Genomic DNA, 20,676 nt, shown 5'->3' on the forward strand with positions numbered 1-20,676 from the left:
AATATACATTAAGTCAAAGTAAATGGTAATTTTATGATCGACGCTAAGATGAATAGATTATTTAATATCTGGTGTCAACAAACGATTTATTAGAAATACCTTATCATTGCACTTGTTATTTTCAGAATTACATTGCCAAGTCAATTTGTTTTTTATACACACCAGCTTACATAAGCAGAGAGTACATTTATAAAAACCGAATGTACAAACTTAAATTGCATATTAATAAAATTCATTGGTTCGTGGCTATTCAGTCTTCGTAATATATTAATTAAAAGTTATGTAAATAATATATTCAGAAATGTCATGAGATTTATATTTTTTTTTCTTGTTTTTTTTAGCAAACTATAAGAATGTCATATGTTAAAATTGTCTCGTTATTTACATTACAATAAAAATGTGAATATTAGTCAACGAATCACTTTTACGTAGTATAAAGCGAATACTTATGAAATATATAATTTTTTGTGATGAATTTGAGTATTACAATGTTAAGCGTCTGTACAATTTATATACATCAAGAAAAAATTATTTAAATTGTAATACTTTGCCTTTGATCTGTTACATTTGAAACTGAGTAACAAGAAGCTTTGTTGCTTTGGCAATGTCATAAGCACATGAACGTACTTGTTGAAGGCATCTGTCCATATGTTCAATATCGCTAGTACATCTTTGAAGACCAGAACATTCTGCTTGAAGTCTACCTGTATTACCATTTAATTGACGTAGAGCAGATCTGATGTTTTCCTCGATAGGGTTCTAGAGAGAGAGAGAAAACAGTGGACAGGGGTGTGTGGAGGTGAAAGAAAATAATTTATACATATTACTGATTACAAGTCTATAGCTGAGTAATGTATGTAAAATAGACACACACGTTTAACCTTACCTGGGGAAATATAACTGTGAGTTCAGCAACAGCAACACGAATTCTTTCTGCACAAGGTACGAAAGCTTCTCGTTGTTTTGGATCTTGCATTGCCATCCATAATTCCTGAATTCTTCTTGTAACTTGTTCGGTTCTTCGAGTAACTTCTTCACTGGGGGGAAGATTGGGAGCACCGCATTCCCATAAACTTTGTGTATTACTGCGAGACATTGCCTCTGAATCTCGTTTTGACTACATTTCATATTCATACATAGAGATGATATATAAATTTTCAATGCAATAATACTTATAAGTATAGAATAAATTATATTGATAATAATACCTGACAAATAGATGTTGACCACGAACTTGGCTTTCGCAGACCTTCTCTTGTTTCATACATAGACGCAGGTCGTTGATTGTTCCTAGTGAGAGACGTCTTTATATCAAGCACTGGCTCTAATTCTGGTTCTTGTTCTCCCCCAACATGACCATTAACTATTCCATCAGTGGCTCCTTTTACCTATATTTTTTGCACAATTAAACTTTAAGTTGTAAAACATTTATATAAATATTAAATATTCGTCTTACATGAATCATTTGCTTTAATTCATTGTTTTCTCGCATCAGTTGTTCTATGTTATTCTGCAAAGTGTGTATCTGTTCACGGAGATCCCTGACGGTAGCTTCAGAGAGAGTTAATTGTTTTTTCAAAACTTCTACAACAGATGGAAGCCCCTTGGCTAATGGCGCAAAGGCTTCCTGCAATAACATATTAATTTGTGCAATAAGATTTTAGTTCAATGTAAAAAAAACGAAAAGTATTATAGATCACTCTATATGGTTGTTACGAAACAAAACACATAATCAATATAATCGTGTTATAAAAATTTTAGTGAATTATGTATTATAGAGGGTGCACAAGCACTTTCTGGCAAAGGCTGCACATGCGCTAACAGACCTGTGCACTTGCCTAATAGCACTGTCTACAGAAGAGCCATGTACTTAGCCGATTCCTTATTCTTCTTTTCGTTACTAGAGCCGGTACCTTTAATACCAATTACCATAACAAAATTTTATCTATTTTTTAATATGTAACTTATCCAAGTCCATCTTGTTTTATATCTTATAATTCTTGTGTGTAGGTTAATATTTTCATATAATTCAATATATACGTATATATGTACCCCACCTCGTTATCGGCTTTAAACTGCGTCGAAAATTCAGGCGCCGTATTATCTGTCGATGTCAATGCATAATCGTCGTCAGAAGCTACACTGTCATACAAAGGTTCATCGTCAGACACTTGTGATCCATATTTTCCGTGTTGCTCTTTACGAAGTATTGACACAGCAGGATCTAGAAACAATATATTGATATTTGTTACAATGTATGCGTACAAGTAAATATATGTAGTTTATTGCAAACCTTGAAGTGGTGCACTATTTGCAAGCATATGTCTTCTACGAGCCTCGATAAGAATGTCTATAATAAGTGTAGAAAATTCCTTTGGTGTGAATCTTGCCAATTTTTGTCTACCTTGATTTCTTGTCGATGATAGTTGTGGATTAACTGGTAGAAAAGGCACTGTACATTTTTCTGGTAAAGATACAGTTGCAAACCAAACTATTTTAAAAAAGATGAAATAAATACGATTAGTATCAAATTTTGATTATGTAATTTGCATTATTAAATGATTAAAGCATAACATTTATAATGATTATTTGACTACTTAAATTATGCATATATTTAAAACTAGCACGCTACAACTTAAAGTTAGAAGCTACTATTGAAAAACTAAAACTATTATAATTCAACTCACCTCTCCTTAAAAATGATGCAATAAAAAAAAAAGCATGCATGTTAATAAGACACTATATAAAAAAAGCATGGATTAATTACATGTATGTATATATGATTTTAGCCGCATTTTTTATTACTATCATAATTTGTATAAAAAATTAATCACTAACATAAACATAATCGTATATCACGTGAAAGCTATATATTGAATTCGAAATCAAGGATTATGAATACTATGAAGAATTATTCATTTATTTGCTTTTTTTTCGATGCTGATTTATATGATACAATAATTTACTTACTTTCTTCATTTTCTCGACGATCTACCTCATCATAAACATCCATTGCCAATTCTTCCAACAAATGATTCGGTAACTAAATATAAAGGAAAGTCCACATTTTTTTACAATTATGAAATTTACAATTTGCAAATACACTATTGCATACCATTTGTAGCTTATTCCTTCCTTCCACGCATAGATTACTTTGTTCCAATAACAACGAACATTCAGGAATAATTATATGCTCATCCAGTTGATGATTTGGCTTACGCGAGCATATGTAATATATCAGTCTATCTGTTACTTCGTACATGCATTCAACTATACGATCAGATAACTCTATATGACCTGCCATTCTAAGAAATAAAAATTACCTATTATATCTGAATATTTCTTAATATATGTCATAAAATGAAATCATTGTTATATACTTGGCAATTTCAGCAGGCGTCTGCCCATTTGAATCAATCATGCTGGGATTGCCACCGTTAGCAATCAAAAGCTCCAATTGTAAAGCCTGACCAGCTCTAGCGGCTACATGCAAAGGTGTTGTACCTTTTTCCTGTAAAATTGCACAATGTATCATATGTTTTCGTAATTAAATTAAATTATCTGATAATAGTTTGTTTACAAGAATACCTTGTAAAAATAACTCGGATTAGCACCTTGCGCAAGCAACCTTAACGAAGTTTCTAAATTGCTTGTACGAACGCTGCTATGTAACTGTCTACTTAATTCTTCTTCGCTACAACATTCTTCTTTACTTGGGCGTATTATAAATGCCAAATGTTGATGTTTTGCTTTGATAAAATCAGCCTTTGTTGAGCTATGAAAGAAAATAATTATATCATCAAAACAATTTGTCTTGCTATAACTTTCAAACAAGTTTATACTGACTGTAGATCTTTAGCTTGCGGCTTTTTTCTACTAATTTTCAAGTTGCTAGGATCTAAAAGGGAATGTTCCCAAATACTGTTTGCTCCGTTATCATTTAATGTATGCACCATCTACAACATATTAATCGTTATTTCTTAAATTATACATTTTTTATAACTTTGTTATCAATTTTTACTAACTTTAAGTAGATTCGTATGCCAAAGGCTCTTGTGAAGTGATTTTATTTGAGATACATGACGGCCAAGGCTACGATGTATACCACAACAATCATCACATAATAAAATTGCTCTGTTCAATGAAGCCCATCCCGGTTCTAAAAATAATTGCACAACTTACATTCATATAATTTTCAAAATTAAAAACAAATTATAAGTGGTAAATTAATATATTAAAATTGAACAGTGAACTATTTCTGAGAAACATACTAAATGATCAATTAACGTACATATGTATATACATATATATGTACGTAAATCGATTGAAAGAGTAATATAAATACATAATCGACATTAACCTTTTTTAATTAGATCACCCTGTTTTAACGAGTTAAAAATAAATGTTTGATTGACATCTGATTTAACATAGCGTTAATAAGAAGTTTGCAAAGTGTAACAAAGATCACATGTGAATCGTTTAAAATGAAAGAATGCAATTACCGAGGGCTCCGCAGTCAGCGCATATATCCGTATTAACCCTATGTTTCGGACGTGCCATTCTCTTTACGTTTATTTCGCTAGTACACAGTAGTCAGACTTGTTATGGAAATCTTAGAAAACGTAACATAATGCACAAGTTGTCTTAGCAATAATTACATCGGAGACCAATTTGGAAACGGAAGCTTTTGATTTTGATGTCATTATATATTTAACAATTTCACCGTGACAGGACTCATCCCAAGCAAACTTGAGATACCTAGTTATACCATTGATCGAGCATCCTAAAAGATACGCAATCATACGATACACTATCGCTTGTATTGCTTTATTCTAACCTATTTCATTTTCTTATTATATCTGTATACATGTGTGTGTATATGTGTATATATATATATATATATATATATATATATATATATATATATATATATATATATCTTTTTTTTCTTTTGTCAAGTTTACATTACATAAATACCTTCATTCGTTTTAAATAGTATTAAATAGTTACGACCAATATGTTTTTCTGTAAAATTTACGATGTCGAACCGAAACAGTAATTTCAATTATAACAATAGTTAGAGGTAAGAATAATAAGAACATCAAAGAAAATAAGTAAGAAAACTATATATTAATATTTATTTTATAAAAAATATACACAAACATCTAAATTATCAACTTATAAAATATGCACATACATTAATTCTACATATAAACTTGTATACTAGTACATACAGTTGTATAATTAATATTAAATACATCATTACATGTTGATTAGTAATAATTAATGTTGCGTTAATAATCCATACATAAGATAATATACAATTCACCAGTTTGTTATACAATGGTAATATTTATATAAAATTTACGAACATAGCCAATTCAGAATATCAGAGATAGATTACAATTAAATAAGTTAATATCGGATGATAATATGTCAACTTATTCACATTAAAGTAAAGCAAAAATTCGTAATTAAGATTCTGGTGAATCAGAATATAAATTATGAAGATCTCCAAGTAATTTATTTGATATAGATTTTATGCTGAACATAGATTTATCTGTGTTATCTATCTGGCATAGAGATCTAAACTTTTTACTATCTGGAGTTAATAAAAAACTTATGCTCGACTTTAAAGCCATGTATTCTCTTAACGATCGGTTTTGCTTATGTCTTGTAACCATAGGTACCTTTGGCTGAACCAAATTATTTTCAGCAGGCTTTGTATGTATAATGTTAAGTTGATTTTCTAATTCTAGGAAACTGCCATCTGTTGCTGTATCAGACATATTTGATATATTTAAATCTTCGACATTTTCTTTATTATCTTCATCATTTCGCGTTAATGCATTTTTATTTAAAAATTCTGTACTTTGTACAGTAATTGGCTGTACATTCGTAGGTGTATTCATAGTAGGTGTTTCGAATTTCTCAGCACTAGAACACTGGAATGATTTGCAACAAATTTCTACTTGAACTTCTTGGTCTATCATAGTATTATTTCTTTTTTTTGAATCATCATTAATATTATGAGCAACTTCTTGATCGTTTACCACTAATAAGCTTGCAATAAACGTTAAACTTGATTTCAATTTGATTGCATTTTTTTCCGTTTCTTTTAGCAAGTCCTTTAAGTTGCATTCTAACTGAATAATCTGATCTTTGCTTACACAGATCATATCAGGAAGTTTATGTTTCACACGTGAATCACTTGCAGAAGCCACTAACGTTGTATTTTGCAAGTCATTAGATAAATTTTGTACACAATCATCTTCCTTGATTGATTTTATAAACGTTTTGCTTTTTACATTATTTGGTACAAATAACTGATTCTTGTTATTTACTCTCACTTGTTGTTGAGTTTTACACTGGGAAGGAGGCACAAATCGTTGCATAGCACACGAAGTTGATTTCATATAATTAGAAGATCGAACATTTTTCTGTTCATTTCCATGGTCAAAGGATTCATTTATAATTTCGTTTTTTTTTCTAACGATACAGTCAGTATCTGTTTCGTTTATTTCTTTGGTAACCTCAGGTATTTTTGAGTACCTGCTTACTTTTCCATTATACCTTTGCAAGTGTTTATTTTTTATACTATTTGGTACTACTAATAAACTTTGCTTTTTCACCGATTTACAAACTTTATCATGAATCAGCACATCGGTTACCAATTTATCTTTGATCTTTAACTGACTTTCAATTTCATTATTATTTTCTAATGTATTAGCAGTAATCTCATTGAAATTAAGAACTCTGCGTACACGTCTGTTAGTACACGTAGATTGATCGGATACTCCTGATAAAAAAATTAAACGATACATTAGTATAAATATTTGATTAATAAATATTCGAAAGTATAAATTATAGGGATATACTAACTACTTTCTTTCTTTCTACTTCTGGTCGAACCCAATCTTTCGGGTAATATCTTTTTACGTCCTAAAATACATTTATCATTAAAAATATATCGTTTATACAAAAAGATGTATAATATACTGACCTGTGCTTTTCTGAGCAGATTTCAAATTTTTAGATTGTTTAATCAATTGCGCAATTTTTACTGGTTGCGGCCTTTCGTAATCTACTCAAGGAAAATTCATTTGACATTATTGTTCCATTAAAATTATGTTGACATAGGAGATGTTGAGGATATAGAAATTACCTTTCTTTTTTACACTACTGGGTAACACCTTTGAACACGTAGATGGACATTCTTCTGTCAATCTTGTTAATTGCGAACACTGAACTTCAGATTTGGGCTAAAAGTAATGTAATTATATACAATGACATTTATAAATTATTTATACATCTAAAAATGTAATCAGTACTTACTGCCGAATTGTATTTAGCAGGCAGCATATCTAGTCCTTAACTGAATAATAAATATTCTTACAATAATGTTGCATCTGTTCTATATTTTATAGCTTATATTTTAGGTTACAATTTTTCTATAAACTTATACACTGTCAATTAACATACCGTACGGCAATAATTAGATTTCTTGTAATTAATACAATGGAAACGTCAATAAAGTTTAAATAGAACCGTAATGTTGAGAAAGAGATTCAAATTTACTTAAACATCTAACGTATTACAATCATAAAATACAACGTTCTATAGATTCGTAAACGGCAAATATATGTTTCAGTTATATAGAATGGCGCATTTACATAACGTAAACACACAGCACGTACCAATGAAGAATTGTAAACTTACATCCTGTATATCCCGCGTTTACTTCGCGGTTCTAAATGAATAGGTTGACAAAGATAAGTTAAATATCGAGTAATGGTAATTTTAATAGATACCGACATATACAGAATGTACAATCGTAGGATTACGTGCTACGAACAACAACTGTATGAAACGTGAAAGGTTTTGCGCAGATTTCTTATCTATAGTTGGCTATTCCCCAAAGTCACATCTGTCGGCCATTTTGTTAAATTTATTTCTAAACGTATCCCCTCCAAATTGAAAACAACCGAAGGTTGACGCTGTTCTCAATCCCAATAAAGTATTTTTGGTTAGGTTAATAGCTGTGTAGAGGATATTTAACAGTAAGTAAATTGTTGTGATCGCGTTTGCTTCTATTAATATTGAATCGAGATAGAAAATTTCTACGCGTGCACGAAGAAATATCGCTTTAGGAGAGTTCGTGAGGTGTAATTGGATGGAAGGAGGCTTGGCGTAAAGAGAGGCTATGGCTACTGCTTTGATCATATGTAAAATACTGTTACCCGATCGGCCACACTTTGTTTTTCATTACCGATCTGTTTGGCACTTTTTTCAATTGACTCGTTCGCGTAAAACAATTTTCTATCTTGAAATGCTTCTTATAACCTCTAAAGTCATAACCTATATAATATAACCTTAGATGTCAACATTTTAAATATTAGTTGTTTAAAAAGTTCAGCGCGGAAGCGTTCATTGAAAATCTTAAAACCGCGACTGCTTTGTCATTTTCAATCTCTGCGATACGTATTTTTTAAGCTGATTTCGTACGCAATTCTTTGTTAATATCCTGATTTCTATCAGTAATATTATTACGTCTGCGTTGTTTAATAAATCTAATTTATAATTAGTTGAACATTTTGGCAGATACATCTTCTTTTTTTTATGTACAAGTTTATAATGTGAATGTAAGTTAGTATAATGAAAGTAAGTTATTTTCTTATTATGAGAACACAGTTGCTTAATTCATAGCATATTTCTATTTTTATTTAACAATTAAGTAAACAATCTACTCTTAAAAATATACTTTATATCCTAGAATCTACTTTGAATTTTGCATAATAAATTTGTTGTACCTGTGTATGTATATTTATTGTGTATAAGATATTGGGCACACATTTTTTATGAATATAATGTTTGCACATATGTATGTATCATATAAATTAAAATCAGAGTAAAAAAAAGAGAATAAAACTAACATATTATCGTTGCAATTAAAATTAAGAATAATTTTTTTATTTTAGTGATTTCAGTGATCAAATAATTTTATATAATAACAAAATGGATGTCGCTGGAGATTTAACGTTGCAATGGGTGGAGGAGGTCGGAAATGTGATTCACGAAGAGGTAATATGTGGGTTGGAAGCACAGCTTGTTGGAGCAGAGGAAGAAGTGATAGGAGCTTGCGAAGAAGTAGCAGTGGAGGAAACAGTAGAATCTGTTTCAAATATTACTCCTACAACGGAATCAGAGATACTAATGGTACCTCAATCTAACGATATGGAGTCTATTTATATAGTTCCGCAGGACCAGGGGCATGACTATTTAAATATACAAGTTACAGAAGAAGTGATTGCAGATAATTGGGATAGATCTGGTCCTGACGACGGGTAGGTTTCGAAGAAAATACTTTTTCTTTTTTTCTTTTTCTTTTTTTTTGTTTAATTCAGGACCATACATTAGGTCGAACGATTGGTTAATTTTTTATGTTTAAAGGGTCGAGATATCAGAAACTAAAGTGTCGCATGAAAATTTGCTTGAATACGATGACATGGAGATACCATTGCCAATTGATCAAGATTCTTATACAAATAGTAGACCTTACCCGTGCGATTTTTGTAGCAGAAGATTCAGGAAAAAAGCAAATTTAATGAATCACATGGTAGCACATCAGACAGATCGTCCACATGGTTGCAATTTATGTGGAGCGCGTTACGCAAGGAAGTGTGATCTTATGAATCATTTGAAGATTCATGCGTATGCACCATCCCGAGTTGGTTTAGAGGATGATTTAAATGATGACGACTCGTTAGCACCAGAGGAGGAAGAGTCTACTAAAGGTAGACGCAAAAAGGTCCAGTCAAGTGTACCAAGAAAACGTAAAAATAATTCTGCTCTTACAAAACGTAGCATGGAGGATAGTAAAATGGAAATGGGCAAGTACGTCAATAAATCTTATGATTATGTTGACGAGGACATGCGTCTTTTGGAAGAAATGACCAGTAGAAATTCTGCGCGCAGTGGTAACTATGCATCGAGCTCAAGATGGACTGAACAAATATCACCTGTGTCAACTGAACCTCAAGCACCACGATGGCCTATAACTGATCCAACAAAACCATACGTGTGTCAATATTGCGGTGTTGGTTTTGCAAGAGAAAAAGCTCTCGCATCCCATGCACGCATACATGGCGGTGACAGTCCATTCGAATGTACATCATGCGGTGATATGTTTTGGGATGTTAATAGTTTAAGAGAACATGTTCGTATGAAGCATGGTGGTACAATACAATCAGATCTAGAAGAATATGATAATGATGCTACATATACAGGCGATGAAAGATTTGGAGAATTTTACTGCAATACTTGTGGCGTTCCATTTCATCGATTGGATCTACTTAAACGTCATCAAAAGTAAGATTATCTCATAACGGTTAAGGAAAGATCTTTATTGAGATTGTGGATAACTAAAAAAATTGCTTTATTTATTCGTAATTATTAAAATTATTTTCCAATTTTTCGCCGATTTTCAGGAAACTTAGTAAGATTGTGATATTAATTTTAATGTTGATTACACTAGGATTCATGTCAAACAAGAAGTCGATATGGTGGAAGGCCCAAGTCAACATCATGTTTGCAATGTTTGTGGTGAATGGTTCGAAGAAGCTTTGGCATTGTTAGCTCATGCGGAACTTCATGCTAGGTATCATTTATCGAAAATGTCGTTCTTTGCTTCAAATTAATCTGATGAATTCTGTAATGATTGCAGTAATTGGAAATTTATATCTAATATTTAGTTGATGTATCTCGTAAAACGTTGATAGAAAGATCCGTTTGACCTGTTCAGATCACCCAGTCGTCGATGCTTATTGTGCGGTGAAAGATGCCGTGATGACGCCGAAGTAGCTGAACACGTTCGACAAAATCATGCCGAAGATGCTCCGCCGAATACGTGTACACTTTGCGGAAAAACGTGTAAAGACAAACGCAGTTTATTAAAACATTCGTGGGTTCACAATGTTGATAAAACTTTTGGATGTACAAAGTGTGGGAAACGTTTTCACAGCAAAGCTAGATTACGAAGGTACACATTGTGAATTTGTTTCCAAGTTATGTCTGTAAATATCAATACTGTTTATTTATTACGTAACTTGGATTTAGGCACATGGTATCACATCGCAATAAAATGGTAGCTTGTGACGAGTGCGGAGAAGAATTTCCTGATGGTAGAGCTCTTGTTAGTCATCGTCATTCACATAATAAAGATCTAGGCGGTCGTTCGTTCCCATGCCGGGAATGTGGAAAAACATTTGGTAGTCGAAGTTCACAGCAAATTCATATTCGTATTCACACTGGGGAAAGGCCATACGGTTGTAGATTTTGCTGGAAAGCATTCGCCGATGGTGGTACTTTGAGAAAACATGAACGTATTCATACAGGAGAAAAGCCGTACGGATGTGCAATTTGTCCACGTGCTTTTAATCAAAGAGTAAGAAACTTTAACTACGGTCTAATTTACTATTTCATTTGTATATATTGTATGTATATAATATTTCAATTGTTGCTATTTTCTTCTTTTTTCTCTTTGTGATTTACTTAGGTCGTTCTTAGAGAACACGTGCGTGCTCATCATTCAGGTCCTGATCCAAAATGCGTAGGTAGCATTACTCCGTATTTGTGCAAAGTATGTGGCGATGCATATGGAACGTCGGAGGAAATAGTTGCTCATATCGTGCAACATTGTGATGATAATACTGCGTTACGGCGCCAACCACAAACTGGACCTCGTAAATATAAAAGAAGACGCAAATTGAAACCTCACGAAAGCAACGCAATGTTGCGTATCAATGAACAATATGACATGATGGAAGGAGGTTCCGATTCGGACGACAATACGAAAAGAAAACTTGGAAGAAAGAACAAGCAACATCGATCGAACGTCGAGGAAGGTTATCAGAATGTTCTTAAGAGCTTCGAGAGTTCTTTACAAAATATAAATTCGATCGTCAGTAATTCAAAGTTGAATCCAGGAAAATCCAAGCTCTCTAAAAAAAAGCTTAGAAAAGAAGAAAAAAAGAATGAAGCTCAAGGTTCGTGTCAGCCTGGTAGACCGAAAATGATTCATACCCAAAAGACAAGAGTGCCTGTAGAAATTGGTAGTGACGGAGTTAAAAAGGGACAGAAAACAAAGACAATGGTAACAAGGACTCCAAAAATGATGCCGCAAGAACATAAGTTAGGCGTTTTCCCAGGTGGGGAAAGAAACAGACCAAGGACAAAGAACGTTAGTTATCACATTGAAGGGAAACTTCAAGCACCACCCGCAACATTCCCAAAACCAAAAGAAGAAGCTCCAACGCCTCCTATATCGACACATTATCAATCACCACTGACCAGTATAAAATTAGAACCAAGCTTACAGAAAACTTCAAATAATAATCACAGAAACAACAATGGTAACATACTTGCTATCAATGAAAAGATGGAACCGACGCATAGGAAAAGATCAGGTGTTTTGAGAAGAATTAAAAAACAGAAAGATGGAATTAAGCAAGAACCAATGGATATCGAACAAGAAGAAATACAAAACAATAATAATACAGAGAATACAGATTCGACAAGATTAATGGATCATACTGTAGATGGAAGTAATTTAGAAGTTGCATTCGAAGCAAGCGTCACAGCCGAGGAAGAGAATATTCTTTCCGACGTAGGCGGAGTAAATAATACTGAGGATGTAGGAACTGGGAACGTAAAACTTAGTGTAAAAGTTGAATCAACACCTCAGCGAATGTTAGCTGTTCACAGCGTTATAGCGCCTGTGGATGATATTCCAGAAACTATAATACCAGATGCTGTAGAATATACATGCGAAATGTGTTCTGCAGTATTTTCCAGCCGAGCAGAATTGTTGGTCCATGTTCCAATACACATTTGATTTAATTTGTTCAATGAATTTAAAGGAGGTATGCGAATTTGTTCTACTCTAAGAATATTTGTTTATTAAGCAATATTTTAATAATGGTCAGATGAAGGTTTATCTGTTTATTTCAATTGGCATATTAAGTTGCTATGCCTAAATCTCCTCTACTCGTTGCTCTATGAAATATATCAGATTTTTGTGTTTAATATATATTTTAAAAGTTGATGCTGTCTTTAGTTTATTTTGTCTAAAGTATGTAAAAATTTTTTAATGTACTTGCTTTCGATTAATATTATCACGAAATTCGTTTGACATCACTCACACGTTTCTCTTTAATTACAAGGAAAAATACCATTTGGCTCAAAATTTGTATTTAGCTATGATGTAATGTGTAATGTTACAAATATTTGATATGTTTGCAATTTATGCAGCCAGTTATTCTGGCCAGAGAATTGAAATTTTAGATTTTCTTTTTTTTTTTTTTTTTTTGCCACCTATAATTTTGCAATAAAATTTAACGAAAAATATGAAATAATGGCACGTTGTGTACATAAAAAATGCTAAGGTAACATTAATGCGAGTGTGTTTTATAATATTACTCGTTTATATATAAATTAAATTTACTTTGTACGTTTGCTTTTAGCTCCTAAGTGATTAGATACGTGACAACCAATGCATTAAAATATTATGGTAGATAATTTGTATACAATATTATCATCTGAACCCAGATTAATTTTTTATACAATTTTTTCCTTCCGGCAACATGTAGAAGTTAACACAGTATAATTGGAATGTTGGATATTAAGTATTTGATTCACATACCAGTGTGAGGAGAAACAATTAAATTCTTAAACTTATCTTAAATCAAGTAACTTTAATGGTGTAATAATACACGTACTTTGCACATTTTGCATAGAAACATTTGTACAAATTAATTTTTGTACTCTGGAGCATTTTTTGACTCGAGGAACGTAAACGCATTGTTACTGTTTTAATAATATTCACCACATAATAAAATATGTTTGTTGTTATAGTAGACTTTGTTTATGATTCTATTGAAGTAATATAATTATTTTGTTACATTTGGCATTACAACTAATTATACAAGGTATGTGTAAAATTTTACAGCAAAAAAAAAATATTAAGTGCTATTGGACTATACAAACTCAGATCTGATTTTCAATTTAATAGAAACAAAAATCAAGGTTTTTCACATTTATATCTTTCATCTTATTTGTTTCTATATATTCGTGTTGCATGTTGAAAATACATAAGTCATTGTATCTAATTTATCTATCTATGTTTTATAACTTATTACTGATGGGTGCTATTAATGGCGTTATTTCAAATAGTACCATAGAAAGAGAAAAAGAGTTATATCTTGTTTTTGATAATGTAAACTTGTATACTATCATAGACTCATTAGAGTTTAATTTTACAGATTAAGAATCTGAGTTTGGTTATTGGAAATAGTGTACATAATTTCATACAAATATTTTAAGTGTATTGACAAGTAGTATTCTCATCTTTCTTTCACACAAATAAATAAATATACACACAGATACTAAAGTTTCTCATCCAATTACAATTTCAAGATTTGATCGTTTTATTTAAATAGTACCATAATTTAATAAATGAAATAATTGTATTAATTTTTACCTTGTTATACTTTGTTCTACGTATACATTTAAGTAATTTAAATACAGTTTTTCTTTATCAAGGAGAGAAATACTTAATATAAAAGAATTAAACTAAATTGGTTTTCTAGTTATTTTAGATAAACGATTGTTATTTACTAAATTAAATGTTAATATAAAATGTAAAATTTTTTTATCACTTTCTTAAAAATAATGGATATTCCATTCACTACTTTCTATTTAACGTTGCGTTAAATAGTAATAAAGGAAATGAAATAATATTTCAAATTGTTTAATCGTGCAGGATCATACTATCGAATATTATCAATTTTTTTAATTATACTTAAAACTTTCATATATTTTCTTACATACAAATTAGTAAATACACAGTTGTATTACATTCTATGCAATAAAATATTGTAATACCTTTGTAGTATCTTTCTTAGCTTCAGGGTAATATGTACATATGGATGTGTGTATGTATATATATTTATATATTCCAAAGAAAAATTAATTATATTTCAATGGCATTATGTGAGGCAATCAATCAAAAACAAAGTGTGTGCTCTATTTTTATAATCAAGAGATATTTTGAATATGATGAAGAATATAATGAAAATTCCGATACTATTTGTAACATTTTGCAAAATAATGTATATATATATATTTTATTTTGTATTCTCTGTGTCTTTACGAACGGTGCACAGTGTCCATTATTTGGAAAGGAAATTGATCATTTTCATGGAGAAAAAAATGTTTTTAAAGAAAGTATCACTAAAAATGTATTTGTTTAGAGAAAAATAATAAATAGAAAAAGCGTTTACTGATTACATTTATAGGACAGCATCATATTTTGTACATATACACTTTAATGGTGATTAATTTCTATAGTTATACATGTAATTTTATATTAATGCTACAATGTTAAAAGAAACATATATAAAACCAATTTGAGAATATTTAAAACGACAAATTATGAGTCGAACTTTGTATAATGTCAAAATTATGATATAAGATATTTAAGAAGAAAGAAATTCATATTGCGACCAATGTAAAGAGTAACAACTTTTGGATAAAGAATATGTAAATATATATTTACATACAAGATATCAAAAATTCATACAAAAGTCAATATATTATCTATGAATAACTTTTTTTCAATATTACACGTGATTACATTCCTGTTTAACTGTAGCTTTAATATTATTGAAGAGTAATTTGACAGATATGCGAAATTTTTTTAATTAACGAGTGCATAGAGCAGCTAGTGCAGGTGGCAGTAATTGCAAAAAGTGTAACATGGATGAAATTTAAGAACAAAATAGTCAACAAAAGAGATAAACATAAGAACATGTACACAATTTTTTGTTTTTTATTTTTTGTTTTTAAACTACAAGAAGATTGATTGCTTGTAAGTATCCGTGGCTTCTAATGATAGTTAATCTAGAATAGTTAGTGTATTATATAAATACTATTTTGCATGATAAAATTCTAAAGAGTTGCAAAAAAATTCTTATATGTATTACTTCAGTTGTAAACTAAGTGAACTCTAAGAATATGTATAGATTTATAAACTTTAAATTAGCATTTTCTTGATAAGATTGTTTATATGTGTCTGGGACAAAGTAATTAAAGAAAGGAAGTGTACATACTATTATCTTCGATATGGTATGATGGTTTATTGTTAATCGTAGATATATATATATATTTTTCTTTTTTAATAAATTGTCAACGATCATAGAGTTATAGTTAACTACGTCCGCACAAAGTCACGGATAATTCAAAGTACACACAATAATGATGTATGTACAATTGTAAATATGTATTCATTTGTGTACTTTAAAAGTTGTGCTGTTTCATCTCTATCTCACGAGAAATTTCAGAAAAAAATTATAATTGTATGTGCATGATATTATATTGTCAATTTATTTAGTTACATTATCAAGTACTTGATTCTTCTGTTTTTATCTCAAATGAAACTTTTTGCGTGGTACAAATTGCGATGAGAAAAAGTGTAAATGAATGGTAGTGACATATAATTAAACATTATACTGTATAAAGTTTTGGAACTTTATATTATAAAAATCATAATAGAGTATATGTAATAACAATGTTTTCACCATTGATAAAAACATGTATAAAATTATCTATGTTTATGTTAAGAACAGGTAAATAATTTAAGATACTGTATCTTTGATTAGGGAATAAAATCACAAATACTATAAATTTCTTTCTCAAATCCCATACATATAACAGAAACTATGATTAAAAATGCTCCAATGATGCTGGTTGATGTAGGTTGATCACCAAAGAAATATATTTGTACAACATAAGCCAAAATAATGTCCAAAGATCTAGTCACTGATACTTTTCCAGCACCTTCTATTTTTAATGCATTGGTCACTAAAATTTGACCTAATAATCCAGTTAGTGCTATCAATAATATTTTACTCCAGGTGATCCAATCGTGTGGCAACTTCGATTTTTGTTCATGATTATCTGGTACAAGAAAGAAGAACAATATCGCTGTAATGAGTGAATACCAGGATAGATTGAAGATTATCGTTGAATAATGGATTTCTGAACATTTTCTCATAATAACTATGTTAAGAGCTGTGAAAAATGTTGCTACAATAGCACATGCGTATCCCATCACATTGTACGGTTCAGTCCTATACATCTGAAGAAAAGAATATTTTGTATAAAATCGTCGGTTCATAAAAATCATATATGAAAAATATTTCTTCTTACCTGAAATAAAAATGGTGGTTTAGATACTAAAACAACGCCAGCAAAAAGTGCGCACATGACTATCACGCGCAATATCCCGCAAGGTTCTTTTAACAGAATAAAAGATAATGCAATAACAATCACTGGAGAACTAAATATGATTGTTGTAGCATCCCCTATTGGTAATTTGCGAAAACTATAATATAATAATGATAGCGTTGCACCACCTACTATCCCCTAAAAGAGGATGAAATACTTCACCAAATTGTTCTTTTATTTATTATTACGCGAAAAGCATAATTGGTTTAAATTTAATTTAGCAGATAACGTACTTGCAAATGTAAGAGCATTCTTTGCCCTTTGGGTCCAAAAAGGCTTTTAGAAACTTTAAGTGCTACAGCAGCCATAACTAACATTTGTAGAACAGATCTGATAGCCAATAATACCATAGGATGTACATTTTGTACTGCTTTGACTAATGCAGAACTAATTGTAAAAAATGTACCTGATAAAAATGCCAAAAATACTCCGAACCATTTGGTTCCCTCTTTGTATGTTTCAGCATTATTTGCAAACTGTTCTGTGTGATGGTACGCTGGATGTATACTGCTGTAAGAAGCAGTAGATTCAATGCTGATTTTCATTGTTTCTGTCTACTTTAACAAGCAACAATAAATTTTAAAAAATAGGTATTATCTACAGCTATACTATACAAGAGACGTTTACGATATGCTACCGTCTAGTATTCTACCGCTAGTACATCTGTTGTTTAAGGGAATTAGCATACAGCACGTCAAACAGCTTATTACGGATTAACGGATGGTAGGAAGATTTAGAAAATGTAACGATCGGATCGAAACTCATTTGAACGCGTAACAGTAAAAATGTTAATTATATAAGAAAGACCAGTTTTGTTGTAAAAGTTAAATGGTTGATTTCAATTTTGTTTCTTACGGATTATAATTGTTCATATTCGTGTCTATTTCATCATGATTGAATGCAAATTTTCTCTTAACCGAATCGTATATATTAATTATGTTATAAGCTTTATGGAGTTTACAAATACATTTATATGCTTTAGTTCCATTTTAATAATTATTTATACGATATAGTGAAAATACATAATTAGAAAAATATATATCTTTTCTAAATGATTGAAGTAAAATGACATTCACATATAATTCAGTTTTAATACAATTTATGATTTGCAATTCTATTATTCAGAGAAAGATTATATTTATAAATTCATTACATAATCATTCATAGTTTGCTTTTCGCCAAATATTAAAAACTGTATATATAATCATGTATCAAAATTAATCCTTTCCAAACTGTACACCAGTTAGTGGTTGATCCACACGGTAAAGTGTACTACCTAAATTGAAATATCCCAGGTACTCGATCGTTTTTGGGGTTGTATCAATATGATAGTGACCTCCTTCACCATGATGCGAAAAGCTATGAAAATGCTGGACACGGAGATCCAAATCCTGAAATCACCATTTATATCCACTATGTTATAGAACAGATATATATATACTATAGACAAAACGATATTGAAGCATTTAATATCAATATTAAAATGCACTTTTATATAGCTTATCCTATACGATTAAAGCGTCTGATTTCATATAATTCTACTTACACTTTCAGAACTGACAAATGTACCAACAGCTATAAGAGGCGTTGACATGTTATAAAAGCATAACCAATTATTCAGTTGTGCTTCAGTATTCAGCGGAGTTAGTGAGAAATCTTGCATAACGTGCTGTTTAATTTTACCATCTTTCATCAAAAATGTTCCACCTAATCCTGTAGTTATTAGAAAGTAAAATATAAGTTTTTAAATATATATGTATATATATATGTATATTTATACATATAAAATTAGTAATTTATTAATCAGAAGAATGCTATTTACCAACAAGATTATTTTGATAATGTTGTTCAATGGCCTTTTGCATAGATGCGATGAAATCATTATCTCCAGTCCGTTTCTTAGCATGCACTTTCAAAACTTTTCCAGGTTTTCCTTCAGTGGCAAACAGATTCGCTAACAGAGCCAATCTTGTCTCATTGTTAGGTAATTTTTGAAGAACACAATTTTCATTTGTTTTATCGACAGATGCAATGCGAGTTTCATTTTGTACGTTAGATGGTGAAACAACCATGTTCATCATAAGTTCGCAATTGGAATTTATGTAAGGCCATGGCCCGGCTCCTGCTCCAACAACAAAGGTATCTTTTTTTAATCCTACATGATTCAAGAGTTGTTGGATATCATATAATTTGTCCCTTTGCACGGTAGGAAGAAGAAACGATGGCCCACCAATTTCCAATATTGTTGGGTTACCATTTAATCCTGTATATGAAATGTAATACAATGTTAAAGTAAGGTAAAAAACATAATTATGTATTTTGTATCTCTAAAATGTATTATTCCTATACCTGATGCAGCAAGTGTAAATGGTTCTTGTGTTAAATCTGGACAATCGACAACTTCTACCTCAACCTCTTCAAAGTTTTTAACCAATCCTTCTTTTAACACTGTTATGAAATAAACGTTCTTATTAAGTAGTTCTTTAAACATTTGAAATTACATTCTAACTAAAAGTTACCATTTTTTATTTCATCAAGAGAAGGAACATGCAGATTCCTCTTCACTATGGTAATTGCACTGGGATCCAAGGTGGTCATAATCAATATTATATACTAGTACGTGGAGTTATCCAAAAAATTGTGTGCAAATTATTAATACAGTTTTGTAAATGTTAAAAATATAAAATTAATACGTGCAGTTTAAATTACCTTCGATAAACGAGAACTATATTATTGGCAAGAAGTAAAAGAACTATTACAAGTTTGAGTATACTTCGCCAATATGAGCTTCCTTTATCTAATCAGGCGGAAGCATGACCTAATGTCGTAAGCAGATACAATCAATTACATGTACTTTTAATTGTAATATCTAATAATTTTCGTAGCGTTTTTTTTAGACTGTAATTATCTCTTTAATATCTATACAAAGGGCTTTTACATGTCAGAAGTGGGAAACTTTTTTACCATTGAAGGCTACATTTAAATTGGGCAGTAATAAAGGAGGCCGCTATAATTGTTTATATTTCACTGTTGGTATTTTCATTTATTTAAGCATATATGTATATATATCGTAATCTATAAAATTAAATATTAATTAATACAGAAGCTTTTATGAAGGCCATACAATAAACTCACGGAGGTCGCACGTGCGTTTCCCACCTATGATATATAATGTTTCAAGGAATTTCAATGCTAATGAAATGGACGATTTAAAATAAAGGATACACGCACGTATACAAATATCGATAATAAAAAGGTAGAAACAATCTATTTATGAACTACTTTTTTTTCAATTATTCATAATTTTTAAGCAAATTTCACAATTAAATTACA

At 30.7% G+C, this 20,676-nt stretch overlaps 5 protein-coding genes across 9 annotated transcripts; 1 reads left to right on the top strand and 4 right to left on the bottom strand.

Moving 5' to 3' along the window:
- Positions 1-33: 33 nt before the first annotated feature.
- On the bottom strand, positions 34-4,750 carry Git (ARF GTPase-activating protein GIT1). Its single transcript, XM_076898766.1, has 13 exons — positions 4,503-4,750; positions 4,026-4,159; positions 3,847-3,956; positions 3,589-3,775; positions 3,381-3,511; positions 3,116-3,305; positions 2,971-3,043; positions 2,294-2,491; positions 2,058-2,224; positions 1,457-1,627; positions 1,209-1,388; positions 887-1,117; positions 34-759 (listed from the first exon to the last, which is right to left on the bottom strand). Exons 1-13 carry the CDS (start codon positions 4,558-4,560, stop codon positions 562-564), a joined length of 2,028 nt encoding a protein of 675 aa, XP_076754881.1. The 5' UTR covers positions 4,561-4,750; the 3' UTR covers positions 34-561.
- A 720-nt stretch (positions 4,751-5,470) lies between these two features.
- Positions 5,471-7,737, bottom strand: LOC143432248 (uncharacterized; the record flags this gene model as incomplete). The annotated part of the gene is made up of 5 exons (XM_076909020.1): positions 5,471-6,799; positions 6,886-6,942; positions 7,004-7,084; positions 7,166-7,262; positions 7,720-7,737. Coding segments are annotated over 5 exons (1,578 nt in total), but the record flags the coding sequence as incomplete, so codon positions are not given.
- LOC143432229 (uncharacterized) lies at positions 7,689-17,087 on the top strand. Of its 4 annotated transcripts, none has more exons than XM_076909015.1 (8): positions 7,689-8,060; positions 8,979-9,344; positions 9,451-9,894; positions 9,976-10,368; positions 10,535-10,657; positions 10,802-11,038; positions 11,116-11,443; positions 11,555-14,016. In XM_076909015.1, the coding sequence occupies exons 2-8, from the start codon at positions 9,016-9,018 to the stop codon at positions 12,890-12,892; spliced, it is 3,192 nt and encodes a 1,063-aa protein (XP_076765130.1). In that variant the 5' UTR covers positions 7,689-8,060; positions 8,979-9,015; the 3' UTR covers positions 12,893-14,016. The 4 variants fall into 4 exon arrangements, with proteins under 4 accessions (XP_076765130.1, XP_076765120.1, XP_076765116.1 ...); XM_076909005.1 differs by adding an exon at positions 16,971-17,087 and having other exon boundaries at positions 7,690-8,060; positions 9,451-10,368; positions 11,555-12,920; XM_076909001.1 differs by having other exon boundaries at positions 7,691-8,060; positions 9,451-10,368.
- On the bottom strand, positions 16,712-18,076 carry LOC143432243 (solute carrier family 35 member G1). The gene is made up of 3 exons (XM_076909017.1): positions 17,577-18,076; positions 17,266-17,481; positions 16,712-17,194 (listed from the first exon to the last, which is right to left on the bottom strand). Exons 1-3 carry the CDS (start codon positions 17,886-17,888, stop codon positions 16,712-16,714), a joined length of 1,011 nt encoding a protein of 336 aa, XP_076765132.1. The 5' UTR covers positions 17,889-18,076.
- A 286-nt stretch (positions 18,077-18,362) lies between these two features.
- Positions 18,363-20,173, bottom strand: LOC143426294 (ester hydrolase C11orf54 homolog). 2 transcript variants are annotated; one of them, XM_076899664.1, is made up of 6 exons: positions 20,053-20,173; positions 19,863-19,956; positions 19,693-19,791; positions 19,166-19,606; positions 18,890-19,056; positions 18,363-18,734 (listed from the first exon to the last, which is right to left on the bottom strand). In XM_076899664.1, the coding sequence occupies exons 2-6, from the start codon at positions 19,939-19,941 to the stop codon at positions 18,561-18,563; spliced, it is 960 nt and encodes a 319-aa protein (XP_076755779.1). In that variant the 5' UTR covers positions 19,942-19,956; positions 20,053-20,173; the 3' UTR covers positions 18,363-18,560. The 2 variants fall into 2 exon arrangements, with proteins under 2 accessions (XP_076755779.1, XP_076755769.1); XM_076899654.1 differs by lacking the exon at positions 20,053-20,173 and having other exon boundaries at positions 19,863-20,046.
- Between the last annotated feature and the right edge of the window lie 503 nt (positions 20,174-20,676).

Source organism: Xylocopa sonorina, chromosome 1, assembly GCF_050948175.1.
Source record: "Xylocopa sonorina isolate GNS202 chromosome 1, iyXylSono1_principal, whole genome shotgun sequence".
Classification (NCBI taxonomy): Eukaryota; Metazoa; Arthropoda; class Insecta; order Hymenoptera; family Apidae; genus Xylocopa; species Xylocopa sonorina.

What these genes read in the sequence shown, in the direction of transcription:
- LOC143426294 (XM_076899664.1), bottom strand. Translation starts at nt 19,941, where the DNA reads ATGACCACCTTGGATCCCAGTGCAATTACCATAGTGAAGAGGAATCTG. An exon ending in ATTTACACTTGCTGCATCAG is followed by an intron (nt 19,607 to 19,692) that starts GTATAGGAATAA and finishes TTTCATATACAG; the next exon opens with GATTAAATGGTAACCCAACA. An exon ending in TTATCAAAATAATCTTGTTG is followed by an intron (nt 19,057 to 19,165) that starts GTAAATAGCATT and finishes TAATAACTACAG; the next exon opens with GATTAGGTGGAACATTTTTG.
- Git (XM_076898766.1), bottom strand. Translation starts at nt 4,560, where the DNA reads ATGGCACGTCCGAAACATAGGGTTAATACGGATATATGCGCTGACTGC. An exon ending in ACGCCTGCTGAAATTGCCAA is followed by an intron (nt 3,306 to 3,380) that starts GTATATAACAAT and finishes TTTATTTCTTAG; the next exon opens with AATGGCAGGTCATATAGAGT. An exon ending in AGTTTAAAGCCGATAACGAG is followed by an intron (nt 1,628 to 2,057) that starts GTGGGGTACATA and finishes ATGTTATTGCAG; the next exon opens with GAAGCCTTTGCGCCATTAGC.
- LOC143432229 (XM_076909005.1), top strand. Translation starts at nt 9,016, where the DNA reads ATGGATGTCGCTGGAGATTTAACGTTGCAATGGGTGGAGGAGGTCGGA. An exon ending in AGATCTGGTCCTGACGACGG is followed by an intron (nt 9,345 to 9,450) that starts GTAGGTTTCGAA and finishes TTATGTTTAAAG; the next exon opens with GGTCGAGATATCAGAAACTA. An exon ending in CACGTGCTTTTAATCAAAGA is followed by an intron (nt 11,444 to 11,554) that starts GTAAGAAACTTT and finishes TGATTTACTTAG; the next exon opens with GTCGTTCTTAGAGAACACGT.
- LOC143432243 (XM_076909017.1), bottom strand. Translation starts at nt 17,888, where the DNA reads ATGAAAATCAGCATTGAATCTACTGCTTCTTACAGCAGTATACATCCA. An exon ending in GAATGCTCTTACATTTGCAA is followed by an intron (nt 17,482 to 17,576) that starts GTACGTTATCTG and finishes ATCCTCTTTTAG; the next exon opens with GGGATAGTAGGTGGTGCAAC. An exon ending in AACCACCATTTTTATTTCAG is followed by an intron (nt 17,195 to 17,265) that starts GTAAGAAGAAAT and finishes TCTTTTCTTCAG; the next exon opens with ATGTATAGGACTGAACCGTA.